The 20,191-nt window shown below is 46.0% G+C and overlaps 1 protein-coding gene across 17 annotated transcripts in view; it reads right to left on the bottom strand.

The window, feature by feature from the left end:
- The window catches only part of LOC128332064 (sodium channel protein type 5 subunit alpha-like), a 205,676-nt gene that overhangs the window by 38,255 nt on the left and 147,230 nt on the right, over window positions 1-20,191 (bottom strand). For all 17 annotated transcript variants that reach the window (XR_008310543.1, XR_008310542.1, XM_053266305.1 and 14 more), the window contains 3 exons: window positions 12,925-13,079; window positions 10,348-10,521; window positions 1,221-1,358 (listed from right to left, as the gene is read on the bottom strand). Coding sequence is in view for 15 of the 17 variants with exons in the window: in XM_053266305.1 (XP_053122280.1) it covers window positions 1,221-1,358; window positions 10,348-10,521; window positions 12,925-13,079 (467 nt within the window). In the remaining 2 variants the exon portion in view is untranslated. The remainder of the gene's footprint in view (window positions 1-1,220; window positions 1,359-10,347; window positions 10,522-12,924; window positions 13,080-20,191) is intronic.

A 20,191-nucleotide genomic window follows, 5' to 3' on the forward strand; every position in this document is an offset into this window, starting at 1 on the left:
TCCAGGGCCTCCACATCCCCTGGGGGCCCCCATATCCTCTTTAGTTTGTCACGGGTGGTGTGATTGCCATGCTGCACTGCCAGCTGTGCTAGGCAGATGAGCATGACCTCTGCTTTAGAGACAAAGGGGGGCGTGGGGAAAGAAATATGGGGGATAGGTATATGTTAAGTTGTGTGTTGAAACGTTTCTGCTAATGCATATTTGCATACATATACCTATTTTATATTCTTACATTCTTGTGAGTTCAGTTGCTGTTAGTGCCCTAAAGAACTGCATGTGTCATGGGTGTGTGTGTGGGGGGGGGGGATGATGCTTAACTTGCAGCTGGGGTTGGGGGGCAAGGTCTCCAAAGGCCTTTAGGACCAGGCTCCAAAATTACCTTGGTGCACCGCTGGCCAGGTCTCAGATGGGCAGGCCATTGGACCTGTGCCCAACTTGACCCACCTGTGTTGCCAGCTCTGGTCTTCTCCTAGACAGCTAAATGCTGTATTCTCCTTCTTCACTCCATCTTAAAACTGTTATAAATTGCAGACTTTGGAGCTTTTTCACCATGTCTATTTTCCTATCCCTCACCTCCTTTTTAACCTTAACATTTAGACTAGAGAACTGGAAGGTGACTTTTAAAAGTCACATTTATGACAGTTTAGTTGATCCTAAAAAACTGCTGTGGTTTGGGATTTTTTTCTGACTCTGACATAGTTATAGATTATTATTAGGACTAGGAATCATTCCCATTGGGGTGGCATTTTCAGTAGCTTTCTGTAAGGCAGGAGTTCTCAAATGGGCCTCCAGATGTTGCTTGATTATAACTCCCCCATCATTCTGGGAATGATGGGGAGTTGTAGTTATAAAACATCTGGAGACTCAAATTTGAGAACCTCTGCTGTAAGTGCTCTCACTCTTACGTTCTCTAGACAGGAATCATGGTGAGTGAGGGGGAGAGGTGGTATAGAAATATAAAAATACATAAACAAAATATTAGACATAAGAAAAGAAGTGAAGGAGGAAAAAAGTTGGGACACTGAAGGAAGAAAGCAGCCTAATGGATGACTTATCAGAAAGAAACCGGAAAATTAACTGATTCTCTGCTTTAATACTAACTGGCTCCAAAGGACAGCTATAATATTTTTTTAAAAAAAATCAAATCCAGCTCTTTTGCCTGTTCACTGGTACAATAATATAAATATAGGTACAGTATGCAGAAAAACTATAGTTGGTACCTTGATCCCTTTAAATCTGGATAGTGCTCGAAGGGGTCTCAGGGCCCTCAGAGTTCTGAGAGATTTTACAGAGCTCTTGTTATCACACATGATTTCTGATGGTGTTCCGATCGTTTGATACAGAGAAACAAAGGAAACCTGTGATCATTGAAGAAAAATACAGTATTGGTTGTATAACTGTAAAACATACCCCTGGAGTTACGGCTTTTGAACTTTCAATTTTCAGGCAACCTTTTCCACCATGTTCACTTCCCCCTCCCCCTCTATTAACTTCCCTTCAACGTGCATTTATATTCGCCATAAGAATCTGCCTTATACTGACTTTAAAATATTTATTTATTTATTTATTTATTAAATTTATAAACCGCCCAAGTCAAAGGCTCTGAGCGGTGTACAAGTTTTAAAAGACATAAAAGCACACACCACTTAAGACACAGTGCTCAAAACAATATAAAAACAATTTAAAAACAATTCAAAACCATTTAAAACCAATTAAAATACTTTTAAAAACAATTTAAATACCTTGGAAGGCCAGGCCAAGCTACTAAGTTTCTAGGGCTCTCTTAAAGGCCAACAGCGAGCCTAAACTGTGGATATCTGCCAGAAGTGCATTCCATAAGCCAGGAGCTGCTACAGAAAAGGCCTGGTTCTGAGTCGCCACCAGACATACAGTGGTAACTGGAGATGGACCTCTCCCGATGACCTCGACGTGCAATGGGGAACATACAAAAGAAGGAGCTCTCTAAGGTAGTCCGGACGCAAGCCGTTCAGGACTTTAAAGGTAATAACCAGCACTTTGTATTTTGCGCAGAAACATCAGCAGCCAGTGCAACTGTTTCAAAACAGGCATAATATGGTCTTTCTGGGTTACCCCAGAGACCAGTCTGGCTGCCACATTTTGAACTAACTGAAGTTTCCAAACTATGTACAAAAGCAGCCCCCTTCATGTAGAGTGCATTGCAATAGTCGAGCCTGGAGGTTACCAGCTGATGCACCACGGTTTTGAGATTGTTCTCTTCAAGGAATGGACACAGCTGTCGAATCAACCGAAGTTGATAGAAAGTGCTCCTGGCCATAGCATCCACCTGAGATACCACAGTGAGGCCTGGATCCACGAGCACACCCAAGCTGTGTACCTGTTCCTTCTGGGGGAATGTAAAGCCATCCAGCACAGGAAGATCTACAGTAATTCATCCCTCAAATTCAGATCCCCCACAATAAGCACCTCTGTCTTGCTTGGATTCAGCTTCAATTTGTTATCCCTCATACAGCCCATTACTGCCCATAGGCAGGCATTTAGGGAGTGAATGCCATTTCATGATGATGATGATTTACATTTTATATCCCGCTCTTCCTCCAAGGAGCCCAGAGCGGTGTACTACATAGTTAAGTTTCTCCTCACAACAACCCTGTGAAGTAGGTTATGGTGAGCGAGAAGTGACTGGCCCAGAGTCACCCAGCAAGTATCATGGCTGAATGAGGATTTGCACTTGGGTCTTCCCGGTCATGTACAGTAGTTGTTATAAAGCATTGGTGAAAGAATGGAGCCCTGAGGGACTCCATATAATAGCTCCCATTTTGAAAAGGAACCATCACCAAGCCCCACCATCTGTAATCTGCCTGAGAGATAGGAGCGGAACCACTGCAAAGCAGTGCCTCCTTTCTCCAATTCCCTCAGGTGATCCAGAAGGATACCATGGTTGAGGGTATCAAACACTGCCGAGAGATCCAAAAGAACCAACAAAGTCCTACTGCCTTTGTCGATTCCCTGGTAAAGGTCTGCCAACCAAGGCAGACTCAACCCCATAGCCCACTCCAAAGCCAGTTTGAAATTTGTTTCCTCCAAAACTGCCTGGAGCTGGTCAGCCACCACTCTCGCAATCATCTTGCCCAACCATGGGAGACTGGAGATTGGCCTATAAATATCCATCACTGAGGGATCTAGGGAAAGCTTCTTAGGAAGTGGTCTAATCTCCTTCAAACAAGGAGGTGGGTCTTCAAACAAGATCGGGGTTTTTCGCAGCTCTAAGAGCTGATACCAGGAGCTGCTTATTAAATCCTATGGATCTTGGAGCAGGTAACCACTTTTCAAAATTCTGCTGTTGTAGATTGCCTTTATTAGACATTTTTTCACATATTCAGCATTCTAATCAGCCTTAAGCTTCTTTAGCAAGCTGAGGAGTGTGAAATCCTCTAATTGGAGAATACACTACTAGGCAAGTCCAAGCACACTAGGGTATTGTAAATTAAAGGTAAAGTTGTGCCGTCGAGTCGGTGTCCACAGAGCCATGTGGTTTTCTTTGGTAGAATACAGGAGGGGTTTACCATTGCCATCACCCATGCAGTATGAGATGATACCTTTCAGCATCTTCATATATCACTGCTGCCCGATATAGATGTCTGGGAAACATACCAGTGGGGATTCGAACCAGCAGCCTCTTGCTTCCTAGGCAAGTTACTTCCCCGCTGTGCCCTTAGGTGGCTTAGGGTATTGTGCTGACAATTAAAATAAGAACTCAAGAGACAACACTTCTGCTTCTCTAGTTTTCTTAAATAAATTCTCTAGTTTTCTTAAATAAATAATTCTGCTAGCCAGAGCAGAAGGGGGAAGGCCATAATGGGTGCAAGCAGAGCTAGGAGAACTGAAACCCTTAGAAGGTTGGGAAACACTGGGCTCCAGATATCTTAAAACATCCCCATTAACAATCTCCTACAATACAAGCAGCCCGGCATGCCTGGAAGGAATTGGCAAGACAACTGAATTTTGACCCCTATGTCCACATGGATATGACATTGTGGGGAAACCCGCACACACTGATAGGCAAGCAGCCAATTTTATGGAAGCATTGGGTAGAAACAGCAATTAGTCGGCTATCACAGCTGATAAATAAAGATGATTATTATAAATCCTCTTACCCCCATCAAGTGCATGGCAGCATATGCAACTGAAAAATAGTATATTTGCACAATTCGGACCAGATGCTTTGGCAGCCCCAGAAACTCTGGATAGATAGATACAGTAGATAGGCTGATTGATTGATTGATTGATTAAGTGCCGTCAAGTTGGTGTCGACTCTTAGCGACCACATAGATAGATTCTTTCCAAGATGATCTGTCTTCAACTTGGCCTTGTCTCTCAGGGGTGCATTCATAGCTGTTGTAATTGAGCCCATCCACCTTGCTGCTGGCCGTCCTCTTCTCCTCTTTCCTTCAACTTTTCCCAGCATTATGGACTTCTCAAGAGAGCTGGGTCTTCGCATAATGTGTCTGAAGTATGACAGTTTGAGCCTGGTCATTTGTGCCTCAAGTGAAAATTCTGCATTGATCTGTTCTATGATCCATTTGTTTGTTTTCCTGGCTGTCCATGGTATCCTCAAAAGTCTTCTCCAGCACCAAAGTTCAAAAGCGTCAATACTTTTTCTATCTTGTTTCTTCAAAGTCCAACTTTCACATCCATAGAGTGTCATGGGGAAAACCATTGTCCGAATGATTCTAATCTTTGTAGGTGTAGACACGTCATAGCATCTAAATATCCTTTCCAAGGACTTCATTGCAATCCTACCAAGTGCTAGTCTGTGGCGTATTTCTTGACTCCTGGGTCCTTTACTGTTGATGGTCGATCCTAAAAGGCTACATTAGTGCATGCCATTAAGATGTATGTCCTCTCTCCCAAAACTAAATAAATATTTTTATGCCTTTGTCCATGGAGAGAGGAACTCTGGATTGGATATACTTAGGGACAAATGGAACCTGGAACTCACTCATAAATTGTCACCAGTGCAATAGCAAGATATTTTAGATAGTGTTAAATGCGCAAGTGGCACAAGTGAGTGTATGGTGGTGTCACTAATTTTTTTCCATTGCAAAGGCGTGGGGGTGTTGGGCTGTGGTGGATGGGGCATGGTCTCAAGCAAGTGTTGAGGGGTTTCTTTTACCCAAGATACTCATGGAGGGAGGGGTGCAGATAGTGGGAAATTAATGCGGAGGGATGTGCAGCAAAGATTGGATGACCTTCTTTGCATACTGAGAGAGTGTGGCAAGGTGGAGGAGGCTGGTGGGTCTTGCCCACAGGGTAGTGGCATTGCTTGTTCTAGGAGTCTTGCTTTGCTCCCCCCCCACACACCAAGAACACAGAGGAAGGAGGACCTGGGACAACCCTTGACCCCGCCCGAGGAACAGCCAGAAGAGCCCCACCTGCCATGCGACACCCCCTCAAGAAGCAAGACGAAATGCAGAGGCCCCTAAACAAGACTGTATGCATTACCCAGCTGAGAAACAGGAGGAAGATAGATAGACCACCTGCAGCTCGCCAAGGAGACCTCACAGGACACTGCAGCCAAGTAAAGGATACCTGTGAGGTGCTTCGAGAGCTTGACATGAGGGAGGAAGAACATCGAGTGGAGGACTGCCGGGTATTTGAGGCAGCCATGAACAGTAGAGTGGATGCCTAAGAGACCACTGTGTGGCATGTCGTTGCTGCCCAGGGGGAGACAGTGAGGGAGTTGGTGGGAACAATAGAAAGCAGCGACATGGCCACGGAACAGCATTTCGGAACACCTGAAGAATATTCCCGCAACCAATCTGGCTTTTTCAATCTGGTTTCCGCCCCGGGTATGGGACTGAGACTGCCTTGGTCGCTCTAGTGGATGACCTACGCTGGGAACTAGACAGGGGGAGTGCGTCCCTGTTGGTTCTGCTGGACCTCTCGACGGCGTTCGATACCATCGACCATGGTATCCTTCTGGGCCGCCTCTCGAGTATGGGAATCGGAGGCACTGCGTTGCAGTGGTTCCGGTCCTTTCTTGGGGGGAGGGTCCAGAAGGTGGTGCTGGGGGACTACTGCTCAGCCCCGTGGCCGTTGGCCTGTGGGGTCCCGCAGTGATCGGTCTTGTCCCCCATGCTGTTTAACATTTACATGAAGCCGCTGGGAGAGGTCATCTGGGGACTTGGACTGAGTTGTCAGCAGTATGCGGATGACACTCAGCTCTATCTCTCCTTGTCATCTGATCCTAGGGAGGTGGTGGATGTCCTGAATCGGGGGCTGGAGGCCGTGATGGGTTGGATGTGGGCTAACAAACTGAAATTGAATCCGGATAAGACGGAGGTACTGTTGGTCAGTAGGAGAGCCAATCGGGATGAGACGATTCTACCGGTTCTGGATGGGGTTGCACTCCCCTTGAAGGAGCAAGTATGCAGCTTGGGGGTACTACTGGACCCGGCTCTGCTTTTGGAAGCTCAGGTGGAGGCGGTGGCCAGGGGTGCCTTTGCACGGCTTCGGCTGGCCAGGGGTGCCTTTGCACGGCTTCTCCCTTTCTCGAGAAGGCAGATCTGGCCATGGTTACCCACGCCTTAGTCACGTCGTGGCTGGATTACTGTAACGCGCTCTACGTGGGGCTGCACTTGAAGAATATCCGGAAACTGCAGCTAGTGCAAAACACAGCAGCGAGGGTTTTATCCGGAGCTGCCCGTTGGGAACATATCACCCCCATTTTGAAAGAGCTGCACTGGCTGCCGGTTCGTTTCTGGGTCCAATTCAAGGTGCTGGTTTTGACCTTTAAAGCCCTAAACGGTTTGGGCCCGGGGTATTTGAGGGACCGCCTGCTCCCAAGGGTTGCTGCCCGCCTGACGAGGACATCTGAGGGGGCCCTGCTCCGGGTGCCGACAATGAGGGAGGCCAGGCTGTCGTGCACTTGGGACAGGGCCTTCTCTGTTGCTGCTCCTAGACTCTGGAATGCTCTCCCAGTGGCCATTCGTTCCTCGGACTCCATCACGGCTTTTAGAAAGCTTGTAAAGACTTGGCTTTTTACCCAGGCTTTTACATAATTTTACTGCGGCTTCTGTGTGTTTTTATGGCTGTTTTTATATGTTTTTAGCTTGATGTTTTTTATTGCTTTTTTATTGTATGTTTTAATTTTTGTAAACTGCCTTGCGGTTGTGTTTTTAACAAAAGGCAGTATAGAAATGTAAAAATAAATAAATAAAAATAAATAAAACCATCAAGCAGATAGCCAACCAGCCACAAAAGTTTGCTTTCTGCCCCCCACCCACTGCTGATGTAATCCCACTATAGCATTAACTATATGAATCATCATAATAGAGCACACCCATGTTCAGGAAATTATTGTTAAAACTGGTTTCCATTCATTGCACTATTGTTCAATGTTAAATATTTTGGAAGGGCAGTATAGAAATCAAATAAATCAAATAAAAATGAAAATAAATAAAGCTTTGGGTTATTGCTGGCCACCATCTGTGTGCTGCAGCAATATACATTGCATAAACAGCAGGATGGGGGTCGGACATGGTTTTGTGGGTTGTGAACCACTGGGTTTGGGGGAGATGGGGGCAGTTGCCGGATACCCATATGGTAATAATGGACGGAGGAGCCCTCCACATAGATGGGTCCTGGGTAGCATGTCCTGCCCAGGTGTGAGTGCATGCCCAGGGTAGTGTTTGGGTCGGGGTGGGGGAAGGTGGGGTACATGTTTGCTTTGCTGAGTGTTTCTTGCGGAAAGGTGGGGGTGTAGGTGGCGGCATGGTGGTCGTATTTGGTTTTTGTGGGCCTTAGCAGACCACCATTTAACTGCGGCTAAGTAAAGGGGGAAGTGGAAGAGTGGCACAATTGGGGAGTGGGAAGGTGCTTGGAGACACGGGGATGAGAGAGGTGTCCCACATCCTGGCTCTTATAACCCCACCCAAACACAATACACCCATATTGTTCTCCTTGAGTGTCCAGCAAGAATTTTTTCATGTGGGCGGACAGTGGAGCATCTTTGGCTGCTGCTGTTTTGGGGACACATCATTTCAATGATGTTTGCTCCCAGGTTCCTGGCCTTCTCGACCAGTTGTGAGCATTTGTTTGTGCAGTCCAGGGCAGCTGTGGAGGTCAGGTGGAGACAGCTGTGTGCCCTCACCGACACTGTGCATGCCTTGGACGAGGAGTGATCGGAGGGAAGGAGGTGGTGGGAGCTGCTAACGCACAACAGTATCTGGAGGTTCTTGGAGAATGTGGACGAGTGGGAGAACACTTCCGTGCAAGCTTCAGGATCTCCAGGGCAACCTTCAACTACCTGATGAGGGAGATGGAACCCTATCTCGTCCAGCAGGTCATGGTCATGAGGAGGGCAATCTCTGTGTGGAGGAGGGTGGTCATTGCTATCTACAGGCTGGACTCCAACTCCACATACCTGACTCTAAGCAATCTGTTTGCAGTGGGCAGGTTCACCATTTTTGAGAGCTTGAGGGAGGTGGTGAACCTGATCATGGAGCTATTCACTGATGACGTGATCCACGTGGCTGACATTAGGGAGGTGATGGCTGGCTTTGAGACCCTGGGAATCCCCGTGGTGTTGGGCTGCATTGACGGTACTCACATGGAAATCTTGGGGGGCCCAGGGCGGAGTGAGGAGTACTTCAGACACAAACACTGCTACACCATGGCATTGCAAGGTGTTGTTGACTCCACCGGGCACTTCAAAGATGTCTGCATCAGGGTGGCAGCACTTCAGGAATCCTAGGGCAGCCCTTAAGGTGGCTCAGAATGGATCTAAAAGGGGTATTGGGGTGCTAGCCACTTTAAAGCAATGCCATATAAGGCATGGCAACCCATCCCATCCCCTGCCCCACAGTGCCCCATGGTGGAGACTGGAAATGAAGGCTACCATGGGCTCTGAGCAGAACACACATACACACCAGTGGGGATGTGTGTGGCATAGCAGTGGATTTCTCTGCCCATGGGTCTGTTTGGGGAAGTTCATTTGCAGAGACAGCATCGTTGGCAGCATGGAGAGGAAGGGGTTAAGCTGTCTGGAATGCCAGAGGGCTGTCCAGCGAAGCCAGAGAGAGGGAACGCCCCTTGCAGATGGTGTCCAATCACAGCTGAGAGAATAATGTGGTGACGCTTTGCCCACAGGCTGGCCGCTGGGCTGGGCAGGATTGGGCTGTGAGGGCAAGCTGTGAGGTGAACCGGCCTCTCCCTGTCTCTCTCTCTCTCTCTCTCTCTCTCTCTCTCTCTCTCTCTCTCTCTCTCTCTCTCTCTTAGTATGTGAGGTTGTTTCTTTAAAAAATCTTTGGTTTTTGAACTCAACCTATTGTCTCCAGATAATCGCTTGGGCTAAACCTCTTTACCAGCAGAGCATACTTTGCTGTGTGAGGATTTTAATGTCCCTCCTCACACCCCTCAACATGGGTTGGGGCAATCTTTAGCTTGGCATTTATCTTGTGAGGAGGCTGGAGCAAACAGCAACTAAGCAGCTACAGCCTGCATTGGTCCCTTCACAAACGCTGCTCTTCAGAGGGATTCTGGGGCCAGGATCTTGTAACCTAGATCCAGATAGGGCATGGCGGACAAGCATCGGCAGGAATCAATTCCAGTTCATCCCCTATGGGATATACTATAAGCTAGGTAGCACTTGTGCCATTAAACAAAACCTATGTAAACATATATTATTGCATTGCAATTTAATAAAGCTGTGGCCGGGTGTTTGCTGCACCATTTAACCATACAGGCTGTGTTTGTTTTGTGTCCTTATTGATCTTGAGGCAAAGCACTAAAAAAATAGTATATTGCAAAGGACAATATAGGACTATATATGAAAGATATCTTCTAGGAGCTTGGTCTGAATTCAGAATCTTGCCCACAGCTTTCCTCAAGCTGCCCAGAGTCAGACGAGGTGGTCTGAAGGACATCCTGACTTTCCATCTGGGTTTTCATACTTTTATCTTAAAATTCATCATGATCGGGTAGAAAGTCATAACTAGAAAATACATTCAGGATTCCAATCATTAACCGAAAACAGGCTGCCACGTAGCCTTGTTTACATACTTCCTTAGTTCTACTATTTCTCTAACTCAGATATATAATTCACTCATTTCATGTATATACACACATTCCCTCACTGATCCTTATGTATCAAGAACAGAGAACAACTGGATCTACAAAAACAACTTATTCAACAAAATCATATTTTTAAAAATGGGGTTTCAGGTGAAAAGATTACAGATAAGAAGGTCATCACTTTCTAGACCAGAACTGCATCAAAGGAAAGAAGAGGCAATTTTATTTTTAATACTCATGACACAATTTTGCAGCAATATGCAGAAGAACATTATTAAATGTGATACTTACACATACAATAAAGAAATCAAGCCAACACCAAGCACTGGTGAAATACTTCTTGAAGCCATAAGCCACCCATTTCAGAAGCATCTCCAGGAAAAAGATGTAGAAAAAGAAACTATCTGCATACTTCAAGAGGTTTTTTATGAATGGTCTCTCCTCGAGGTAAACATCTTCAAAGATCTAGAATTTCAAGAATAAGTGCGAATTTAGAATTATGTAGTGAGATATTTAAAATGTGTGCCAGGTGATATATGATGCAATGCACTGATTTGGCTTTCACTGGGGACTTATTCCAACTGCTTCAAGTTAAACATGGAAGCATTCAAAACTGATTGTGCTCCCATGATCAAAGGCTAACTGAACTTCTCCATGACAATGTAAGAAAACCCATTTATTAAGCCACAATGTAGAAATTTGATTTAAAATTATTTGTCATGGATTAACCAGGTTCTATTGAAATTCACTCTAAAATTATGTTTTCAGACAAAATGAATGACCTTTAAAAAAAAAAGAGGTAAATTATTCTTACTTAATCTCTAATTTAATTTAATTATTATATTACATTAAATTTAATTTTGGTCAGAATTCAAAGAGCCACATTAGGTGCGCCTGAGGGCATGGTCGTGTCCAGTATGATTTCTAAAACATTTCAAAAGTGGTTTGCTATGTTATACAAAGAGCTGTAGCTTAAGGAACAAAGTCCAAAGCCCCCTTGGGATTTTGAACTAGTCCGTATGGTTCCTTGAATCCTGGCCATGGTTCTAATACAGAGCCGCCTTTATCATGAATCCTACTACTTACTGAAATCTTATGGGGAGGTAGGGATGTGCAATTCGATTTGACCTTGAATCGATTCGGGTGATTCAAGCACCATTTTTCTGGAGTGAACTGGTCTACCAATTGGGGTCAGTGGGTAGACCAGCCCTCCGCTCCGGACTTGGCATGTCAGCCCACCATGCTAGAAATCATTAGGAAGGGAAGATTAAAAAGCTAATATTTTAATGCCCTTATACAAATCTGTGGTGGTGCCACATTTGAAGTACTGTGTTCAATTCTGGTAACCATATCTTAAGAAGGAAATTGGCCGCCCAGGGACGTAAGTTTGAATGGGGTATAAATTTGATAAGTAAGTAAGTAAATAAATAAATAGTAGAACTTGAAAAGGTGCATAAGAGGGCAACCAAGATGATCAGGGGCCTGGAGCACCTTCCTTATGATGCAAGGCTACAGCATCTGGAGCTTTTTAGTTTGGAAAAGAGGCAACTATGGGGAGACATGATAGAAGTGTGTACAATTATGCATGGAATAGAGAGAGTGGACAGAGAGAACGTTTTCTCCCTCTCTCACAACACTAGAATCACGGGTCATCCCATGAAACTGGAGGCTTGGAAATCTAGTTCCAACAAGTACTTCTTCACACAATGCATAATTAACTTAATTACTCTCTGCCATAGGATGTGGTGATGGCCACCAGCTTGGATGGCTTAGACAAAGTCATGGAGGACAGGTCTATCAGTGGCTACTAGTCTTGTGGCTATAGGTTACCTCCAGCCTCAGAGACAAGATTCTGTTAAATACCAGTTGTAGGGGAGCAATGGCACGAGAGGGGGCAGGCCCTCACCCCCTGCCTGTGGACTTCTTGAAGGCATCTGGTGGGCCACTGTGTGAGACAGGATGCTGGACTAGATGGGCCTTGAGCCTGATCCAGCAAAGCTGTTCTTATGTTCTTAGAGGAATGGTCGATCCGGGTAGACAAGTCCTCCAAGAAGGGCTGACGCGCTAAGTCCAGAGCGGAGGGCTGGTCTATCTGCCAATCCCAATTGGCAGACCTGCTCTCTCTGGAAAAATGGCAACATTTGAGGCTTGTTTTTCCAACTCTCCCCAGAAAAAATGGGCCTCAAAATGGCACTCGAATCACTCAAATCAATTTGAGTGATTAGAGGTTGATTTGTTGAGGCAGTCAGCCAAGCCAGCTGTTTTCAATGAATCAATTCGAATTTTTGTGATTCGATTCGAGCTCAAATCGAATCACAAAACTTGATTTGTGCACACCCCTACGTGGAAGTTTGTTTAAGGCTTCCACCAGCTCGTTTGGTGGCGATACAGTAGGGCCTTTTCTGTGGATGTCCCAGGGCTTTGGAATATGCTCCCTGTCAAAATAAGATTTTCTCCATCTCTGGCTGCCTTCAAAAAATTCACTAAAGATGCACCTGTTTTCTCAGGCCTTTTGCTAAAGTATATTTTTAGAAATGTTTTTGTTGAAACTATTTTTTTAAAAAAATATGATTTTAACATTGTTTTAATTTTTTTGTTTTATGTTGTGTACACTGCCTCAAGATTTATGCAGTTTCTACATGTAATAAATAAATACATACATACATACATACATACATACATACATACTAATCCATAGCACTGAATATGCTCGACATAATGGTTAAATAACAAGTACAAGTATCACCTATTCTCCTATCAAACAAATTGCAGCCAAGAAGCAAAGGAAAAAAATTGACCAAAAGGCCAACCACAAAATGATATTAGCCATAATATTCTCATTTGGGGAAGATATTAAAATACACTTACCAGAGTAACACTGCTGAACAATATCATGAATATGATAAAAGACTCAAACCAACTGTGTATTATAATTTTGTAGCAGGTTTTTCTAAGGTTCCACCACCTGTTGCTTAGAAATGTATCAGTGCTTATTACACAACTTGGGAATAATTTGATCAAGGCTGAAATAAAGAACATAGATGTTACCAGTATCCTGAAAGCATGATAGCAAAGCAAGGGTGTGTGTACGGTAGGTGAGTTCACAAGGCCATTTCGAAGGGGGTAGGAGGATACATGAGCAGCTATCCCATCAGCAGCAGATAAGCAACACTATTGTTTGAGTCTACAAACCCAGGAAGCTGCTGAACTTGTCGGCTTCAAGCCATGCCACTCCATGGCAAGTTCTCCAAGGATGTGCATGTCTTCCCAGAATTACTTTTGCTGCCAGCAGACTGGGGAAAAACTTAATGACATCAGAGGCTGCGCTCCCATTGGCCATAAAGGAGGAGGAGGTGGACACAGCCCTGCCAAATCATTTTGGGTGTCTCTGTCAGACCCCACCAGGCTGCAGCTCCACCCTAAGTTGCCTGTATGGCGGGAACCACAGATGACGAGGCAGTTAACCCTTCCCTGACTCCCAAGGTTGAAAACTCTGCATTGACCTACAAGCTACCCCTGAGATCAGGATGGGGACAACAGGAAAGGAAGGACATCTAGTACCACACAGATAGACTGGCAGTCCAGTCACACACTACTCTCATACAAGTCCCAGGTGGGATTAGGCAAACACAACCCACACAGTGCATTCTGGTTGTCACCTGCACACCTGCATGGCAGGGTAGTGGCAGAACTAGCAGATGTAAGACTGAGCACAGCACAGGTGCTGTTCCACAGGGCACCCAGCTGCAGCATACTCTCCCTGCACCAGCCACCATGGAAAGAAAAGCTCCCCGGAGGAAATGGGTGAGGACACCAGCAGCCCCATTGCTCTGCAGCTGGACATGCATGCTTGTGGGTGCCCTCCCCAATCAAATCGGGCACCCACCACTCACTCTAGCACGATGAATTGAAACAATGTTTGCTTCCACCAACCAAGCAGCAATGCATACTTCATCCTACTGGTTCCTTTGTGAATCCATTTTTTGGAAGGAGGCTTGTATCTCTGCTAATCTGGTTCAAAAGTAGAACTCACAAGCAACACAAAAGCAAGCAGGGGTTGTTGCTCCACCCCATCTCTCTGCACACACCACTGCAACAGAGCACCCTGATGCCACTGCCACAGTGGAAGGCAGGGATGAAGGCTACAGCAGGAAGGGGTGTGCTCCAACAAGGAGCCGTGATGATGGCGTCCGCAGGTTCACCCATGGCCCTGCAGCCCTGACAAAGAAAGAATGCATACACACCACACATACCCCCAGCACACTCCAGAGGGTGATTACCCACCTCAGCTCCCTTGCACCTTGCCGAAGCCAGCACTAACTTGTTTTCTCCCCACATCCTGATGCAGTGACCCCTAGATGTCAGCAGTGCCAACTACTGCTGCATATGATTATACAGGCACAAGAGCGCCTCTGTATTATGGGTGTGTGTTATTTGCCAGGGCAAGCATTTGCCGGGGCTAGCAAGCTCCAGTGTTTTAGTTTGTCCCTGCCTGGAGGGGGTGGAGTGAGCTAGGGCTGGGGGAGGACCCACATTCCTTTGAATGACATCCTGTGTCTCAGCTGGAAGACTACTCTCTACATAAGAGGTGAAGGCCCGAGAGCATAGCTAACAGGGATAGCAAACAGGACATTGGAGTTTTGCGGGAAGTGTGTGGAGGATCCTGGAAAAAGCCCCAGTGATCACAAGGAGCCTGGTGGAGAAGAGAACGTAAGTACAAATCCCTCCCTCATATCCCTCATATTCTTGGGAAAGGCTGTTTGGACTGTTAAATAGCTGACCATTGCAGCTGAGACCTATCCTTCTAATAAACTCTCTCTAAATACTGTAAACAGCCAACAAAAACAGCATGAAGATAAATAGCCAGCAGGGGAGGGGGCACGTCCCAGTGTATTGCACAGAGTGCGACATGTATGACTATTTGCCCCATGGGCAGAAGTAATGGGTGTGTGCTCAGTGCAAGGAGCTCCTGGCTCTCAGAGAACAAATTTGTTTCCTTGAGAACAAGGTGGCGGATCTGGAGAAGCTCAGAGAGACAGAGAGGTATGTGGACGAGACCTTCAGGGACGTGATAGAGGCATCCCACTCCAGGGCTAATAGCTCCTCTGCTGTCAGGGAGAATGGAGGTCTTGGGCAAGGAGGAAATTTGTCTGAGGAAGAGGGAAATGCTCCTTTAAAAGGGACTCCTTCCATGGATGATGAGCCCATATCCTCTTGCACAGGGGATACTCCTCTAGGGGGTGGGGGCCTCCTTGTAGTGGATGATTCGATCATTAGAGGTATAGAGATATGGGTTTGTGACCCATATGTTGACCGCACGGTGACTTGCCTGCCTGGTGCAAAGGTTGCGAACATCACGCAGCATCTAGATAGGCTCTTAGGCAGTGCTGGGGAGGAGACAGCTGTCGTGGTGCACGTCGGCACCAACGATGTGGGGAAATGTAGTTGGGAGGTCCTGGAAGCCAAATTTAGGCTGATAGGTAGCATTTTGAAGTCCAGGACCCCCAAGGTAGCATTGTCAGAAATGCTACCTGTTCCACGCGCAGGTACTGTGAGACAGGCAGAGCTGAGGAGTTTCAATGTGTGGATGAGACTTTGGTGTTGAGAGGAAGGGTTTAGATTTGTTAGGCACTGGGATACATTTTGGGGCAAGCAAGGCCTGTACAAAAGGGACAGGCTGCGCTTGAACCAAGATGGAACCAGTCTGCTAGTGCTTAATATCAAAAAGGTTGCAGAGCAACTTTTAAAATGACGCCTGGGGAATAGCTGAAGGGAACTGAGCAGTATCCCATTTGGCAAAAGCCATCCTTTAAAGTGTGAGGGTGCAAAGGATTCAGATAAAACAGAAGGGGACAGAGCAGAACCGCATAAAGAGCAGACGGGAGCCTGTGCCAGCTGGTCAAAGAGTCAAAAGAAAGATAGCACACATCAGGTGAGACATTCAGCATATAGGTGTTTATATGCCAATGCCAGAAGCCTCTGAGCCAATATGGGTGAGCTGGAGTGCTTGGTTGCTAATGCAGAAATAGATATAGTGGGCATAACAGAAACATGGTGGAACTGTGAGAACTAGTGGGACACTGGTAACTTTTCCCTGAAATCGGGCTCTGTACCAGAGGACTGGAGAGTAGCAAATGTAACACCAATTTTCAAAAAGGGATCCAGGGGCGATCCGGGAAATTACAGGCTGGTTAGCCTAACATCTGTTCCAGGCAAATTGATGGAAAGCATCTTAAATGAAAAAAATTGTAAAGCACATAGAAGAACAGGCCCTGCTGGGAGTGAACCAGCATGGCTTCCGCAAAAATCTTGTCTCACCAACCTTTTGGAGTTCTTTGAGAGTGTCAACAAATGTGTGGACCAAGGTGATCCAGTTGACATTGTATACCTGGACTTCCGAAAAGCTTTCAACAAAGTTCCTCATCAAAGACTCCTGAGGAAACTTAGCAGTCATGGGATAAGGGGATGAGTACATGTGTGGATTGCTAACTGGTTGAAAGATAAGAAGCAGAGGGGTAGGTATATGGAGAGTTTTCACAATGCAGGGAAGTAAGAAGTGGGGTCCCCCAGGGATCTGTACTGTGACCAGTGCTTTTTAATTTATTCATAAATGATCTAGAAGCAGGGGTCAGCAGCGAGGTGGCCAAATTTGCAGATGATTTTGGGTAGTGAAATCCAAAACGGATTGTGAAAAGCTCCAAAAGGATCTCTCCAAACTGGGGGAGTGGGCAACAAAGTGGCAAATGCGGTTCAGTGTTGGCAAGTGTCAAGTGATGCACATTGGGATTAAAAATCCCAACTTTAAGTACACGCTGATGGGATCTGAGCTGTCGGTGACTGACCAGGAGAAGGATCTTGGGGTTGTGATGGATAGCTCGTTGAAAGTGTCGACTCAATGTGCGGCAGCTGTGAAAAAGGCCAGTTCCATGCTAGGGAACATTAGGAAGGGGATTGAAAATAAAATGGCTAATATTATAATGCCCTTATACAATACTATGGTGCAGCCACACCTGGAGTACTGCGTACAATTGTGGTCACCACATCTAAAAAAGGACATTGTAGAACTGGAAAAGGTGCAGAAGAGGGCAACCAAGATGATCAGGGGCCTAGAGCACCTTTCTTATGAGGCAAGGCTACAACACCTGGGGCTTTTTAGTTTAGAAAAAAGATGACTGCGGGGAGACATGAAAGAGGTCTATAAAATCATGCATGGAGTGGAGAAAGTGGATAGAGAGAAATTCATCTCCCTCTCACATAACACTAGAACCAGGGGTCACCCCATGAAACTGATTGTCAGGAAATCTGGGACCAACAAACAGAAGTACTTTTTCACACAACATATAAACAGCTTATGGAATTCTCTACCACAAGATGTAGTGACAGCCAATAACCTGGATGGCTTTAAGAAGGGTTTGGATGACTTCATGGAAGAGAGGTCTATCATCAGCTACTAGTTAGAGGACTAGATTCCATTTCCAGCCTCAAAGGCAGGATGCCTCTGAATACCAGTTGCAGGGGAGTAACAGCAGAAGAGAGGGCATGCCCCCAACTCCTGCCGGTGGCTTCCAGCGGCATCTGGTGGCCCAATGTGCGAAACAGGATGCTGGACTAGATGGGCCTTGGGCCTGATCCAGCAGGGCTGTTCTTATGTCTATGGAGGAGGTGTCCAGCAATCTTTCTTGCAGTATTAGGTTGGATCAGTTTCAATCTGTGACCCTGAGGATGTGGACAAGGTGCTTGGGGTGGTGCGGCCTACCACCTTTTCTCTGGATCCTTGCCTGACTTGGCTGCTTCTATCTAGCAGGGAGATTGCTGGAGGTGGCCTGATTAATAACATAAATGCATTGCTGAGGGAGGGTAGGGTGCTTGTCTGATAGAGGCAATGGTTAGACCATTCCTTAAGAAGCCTTCCCTGGACCCCTTAGCGATGAATAGTTACAGGCCAATCTCCAATCTCCCTTGGTTGGGCAAGGTGATTGAGAGGGTGGTGACCAACCAGCTCCAGGCAGCTGATTATCTAGACCCATTTCAAACTGGCTTTAGAGCTGGCTCTGGGGTTGAGAGACAGCCTTGGTCGGCCTGATGGATGACATTTACCGGGGAACCGACAGAGGAAGTGTGACTCTGCTGAATCATCTGGATCTGTAGGCGACATTCACTACGATTGACCATGGTATCCTTCTGGATCGCCTGGGGGAGTTGGGGATAGGGGGCACTGCCTTGCAGTGGTTCCATTCCTATCTCTCAGGTAGATTCCAGATGGTGGAGCTTGGTGACAGTTCATCCTCAAAACAGGAGCTGTTATATGGAGTCCCTCAGGGCTCCATTCTGTCACCAATGCTTTTCAATATCTACATGAAACCGCTGGGTGAGGACATCAAGAGATTTGGAGCTAAGTGTTATCAATATGCTGATGACACCCAAATCTACTTATCCTTTCCATCTTCAGCAAATTGCACTCATTCTCTAAATGCCTGCCTACAGGCAGTAATGGGCTGGATGAGAACTAACAAATTGAAGCTGAATCCAAGCAAGGTGGAGGTGCTCATTGTGGGGGCTCCGAATCTGAGGGGTGAGTTAGATATTCCTGTGCTGGATGGGGTTACACTCTCCCAAAAGGAATACTCCTGGACCCAGGACTCACCCTGGTATTTCAGGTGGAGGCCATGGCCAGGAGTGCTTTCTATCAGCTTAGGCTGATTTGACAGCTGTGCCCATTCGTTGAAGAGAATGACCTCAAAACAGTGGTGCATCAGCTGGTAACCTCCAGGCTTATTGCAATGTGCTCCATGTGAGGCTGCCTTTGTACGAGGTTCGGAAACTTCAGTTAGTTCAAAATGTAGCAGCCAGATTTGTCTCTGGGGTAACCCGGATAGACTGTATTATGCCTGTCTTGAAACAGTTGCACTGGCTGCCGATATGTTTCCAGGCAAAATACAAAGTGCTGGTTATTACCTTTAAAGCCCTGAACGACTTAGGTCCAAGTTAGCTTAGAGAGCTCCTTCTTCTGCATGATCCCCACCGCATGTTGGGGTCATCTGAGGAGGTCTGTCTTCAATTACCACCGGTTTGTCTGGTGGGAACTCACAGGCAGGCCTTCTCTGTAGCTGCTCCTGGGCTATGGAATGTACTCCTAGCAGAAATCCATAACTTGAGTTCATTACTATCTTTCAGGAGAGCCCTTAAAACCTATCTGTTTGGCCTGGCCTTCCACGGTTCCTGGAGAAAGCATATTATGCCTGTTTTGAAACAGTTACACTGGCTGCCAATATGTTTCTGGGCAAAATTTCTGGGGTTAGCAGAACCCCTGCTAACTTGGCAATGAGGCACCTTTTAATGTGGTGATTCTCTTTATTTAGCAGGGGGAAAGTAACTGGCCCTATCCAACCCCAGCATAGGATCTCCAGTGACTGTTGCTGGTGTCTATCATGTTTCTTTTTAGATTGTGAGCCCTTTGGGGACAGGGATCCATCTTATTTATGTATTATTTCTCTATGTAAACCGCCCTGAACCATTTTTGGAAGGGCGGTATAGAAATCGAATGAATGAATGAATGAATGAATGAATGAATGAATGACTAAAATACAAAGTGCTGATTATTACCGTTAAAGCCCTGAATGGCTTAGGTCAGAGTTATCGTAGAGAGCGCCTTCTTCTGCATGATCCCCACCGCACGTTAAGGTCATCTGAGGAGGTCCGTCTCCAGTTACCACCAGCTTGTCTGGTGGCAACTCACACGTGGGCCGGCCTTTTCTGTAGCTGCTCCTGGGCTGTAGAATGAACTCCCGGCAGAAATCTGTAATTTGAGTTCATTACTGTCTTTCAGGAGAGCCCTTAAAACCTATCTGTTTGGCCTGGCCTTCCTGGATTTTTAAACTGCTGTAAACTGTTTTAAATTGTTTTAAATATTTGCCCTGGTTTTCCAGGGTATTTTTAGCTGTTTGAATGTTTGATTGGTTTTATTTTGTTTTTATAGTTTTGATTTTAATTGTTAATTGGTTTTAATTGGTTTAGTTCTATTGTAAACTGCCCTGAGCCATTTTGGAAGGGCGGTATATAAATCGAATAAGTAAATATCTATACAGGTAGGAGAGCAATCCTCTCCTCCTCCCTCAGTTAAAAGCAGGGTAGCCCT

This window comes from Hemicordylus capensis, chromosome 6 (assembly GCF_027244095.1).
Source record: "Hemicordylus capensis ecotype Gifberg chromosome 6, rHemCap1.1.pri, whole genome shotgun sequence".
Taxonomy (NCBI): domain Eukaryota; kingdom Metazoa; phylum Chordata; class Lepidosauria; order Squamata; family Cordylidae; genus Hemicordylus; species Hemicordylus capensis.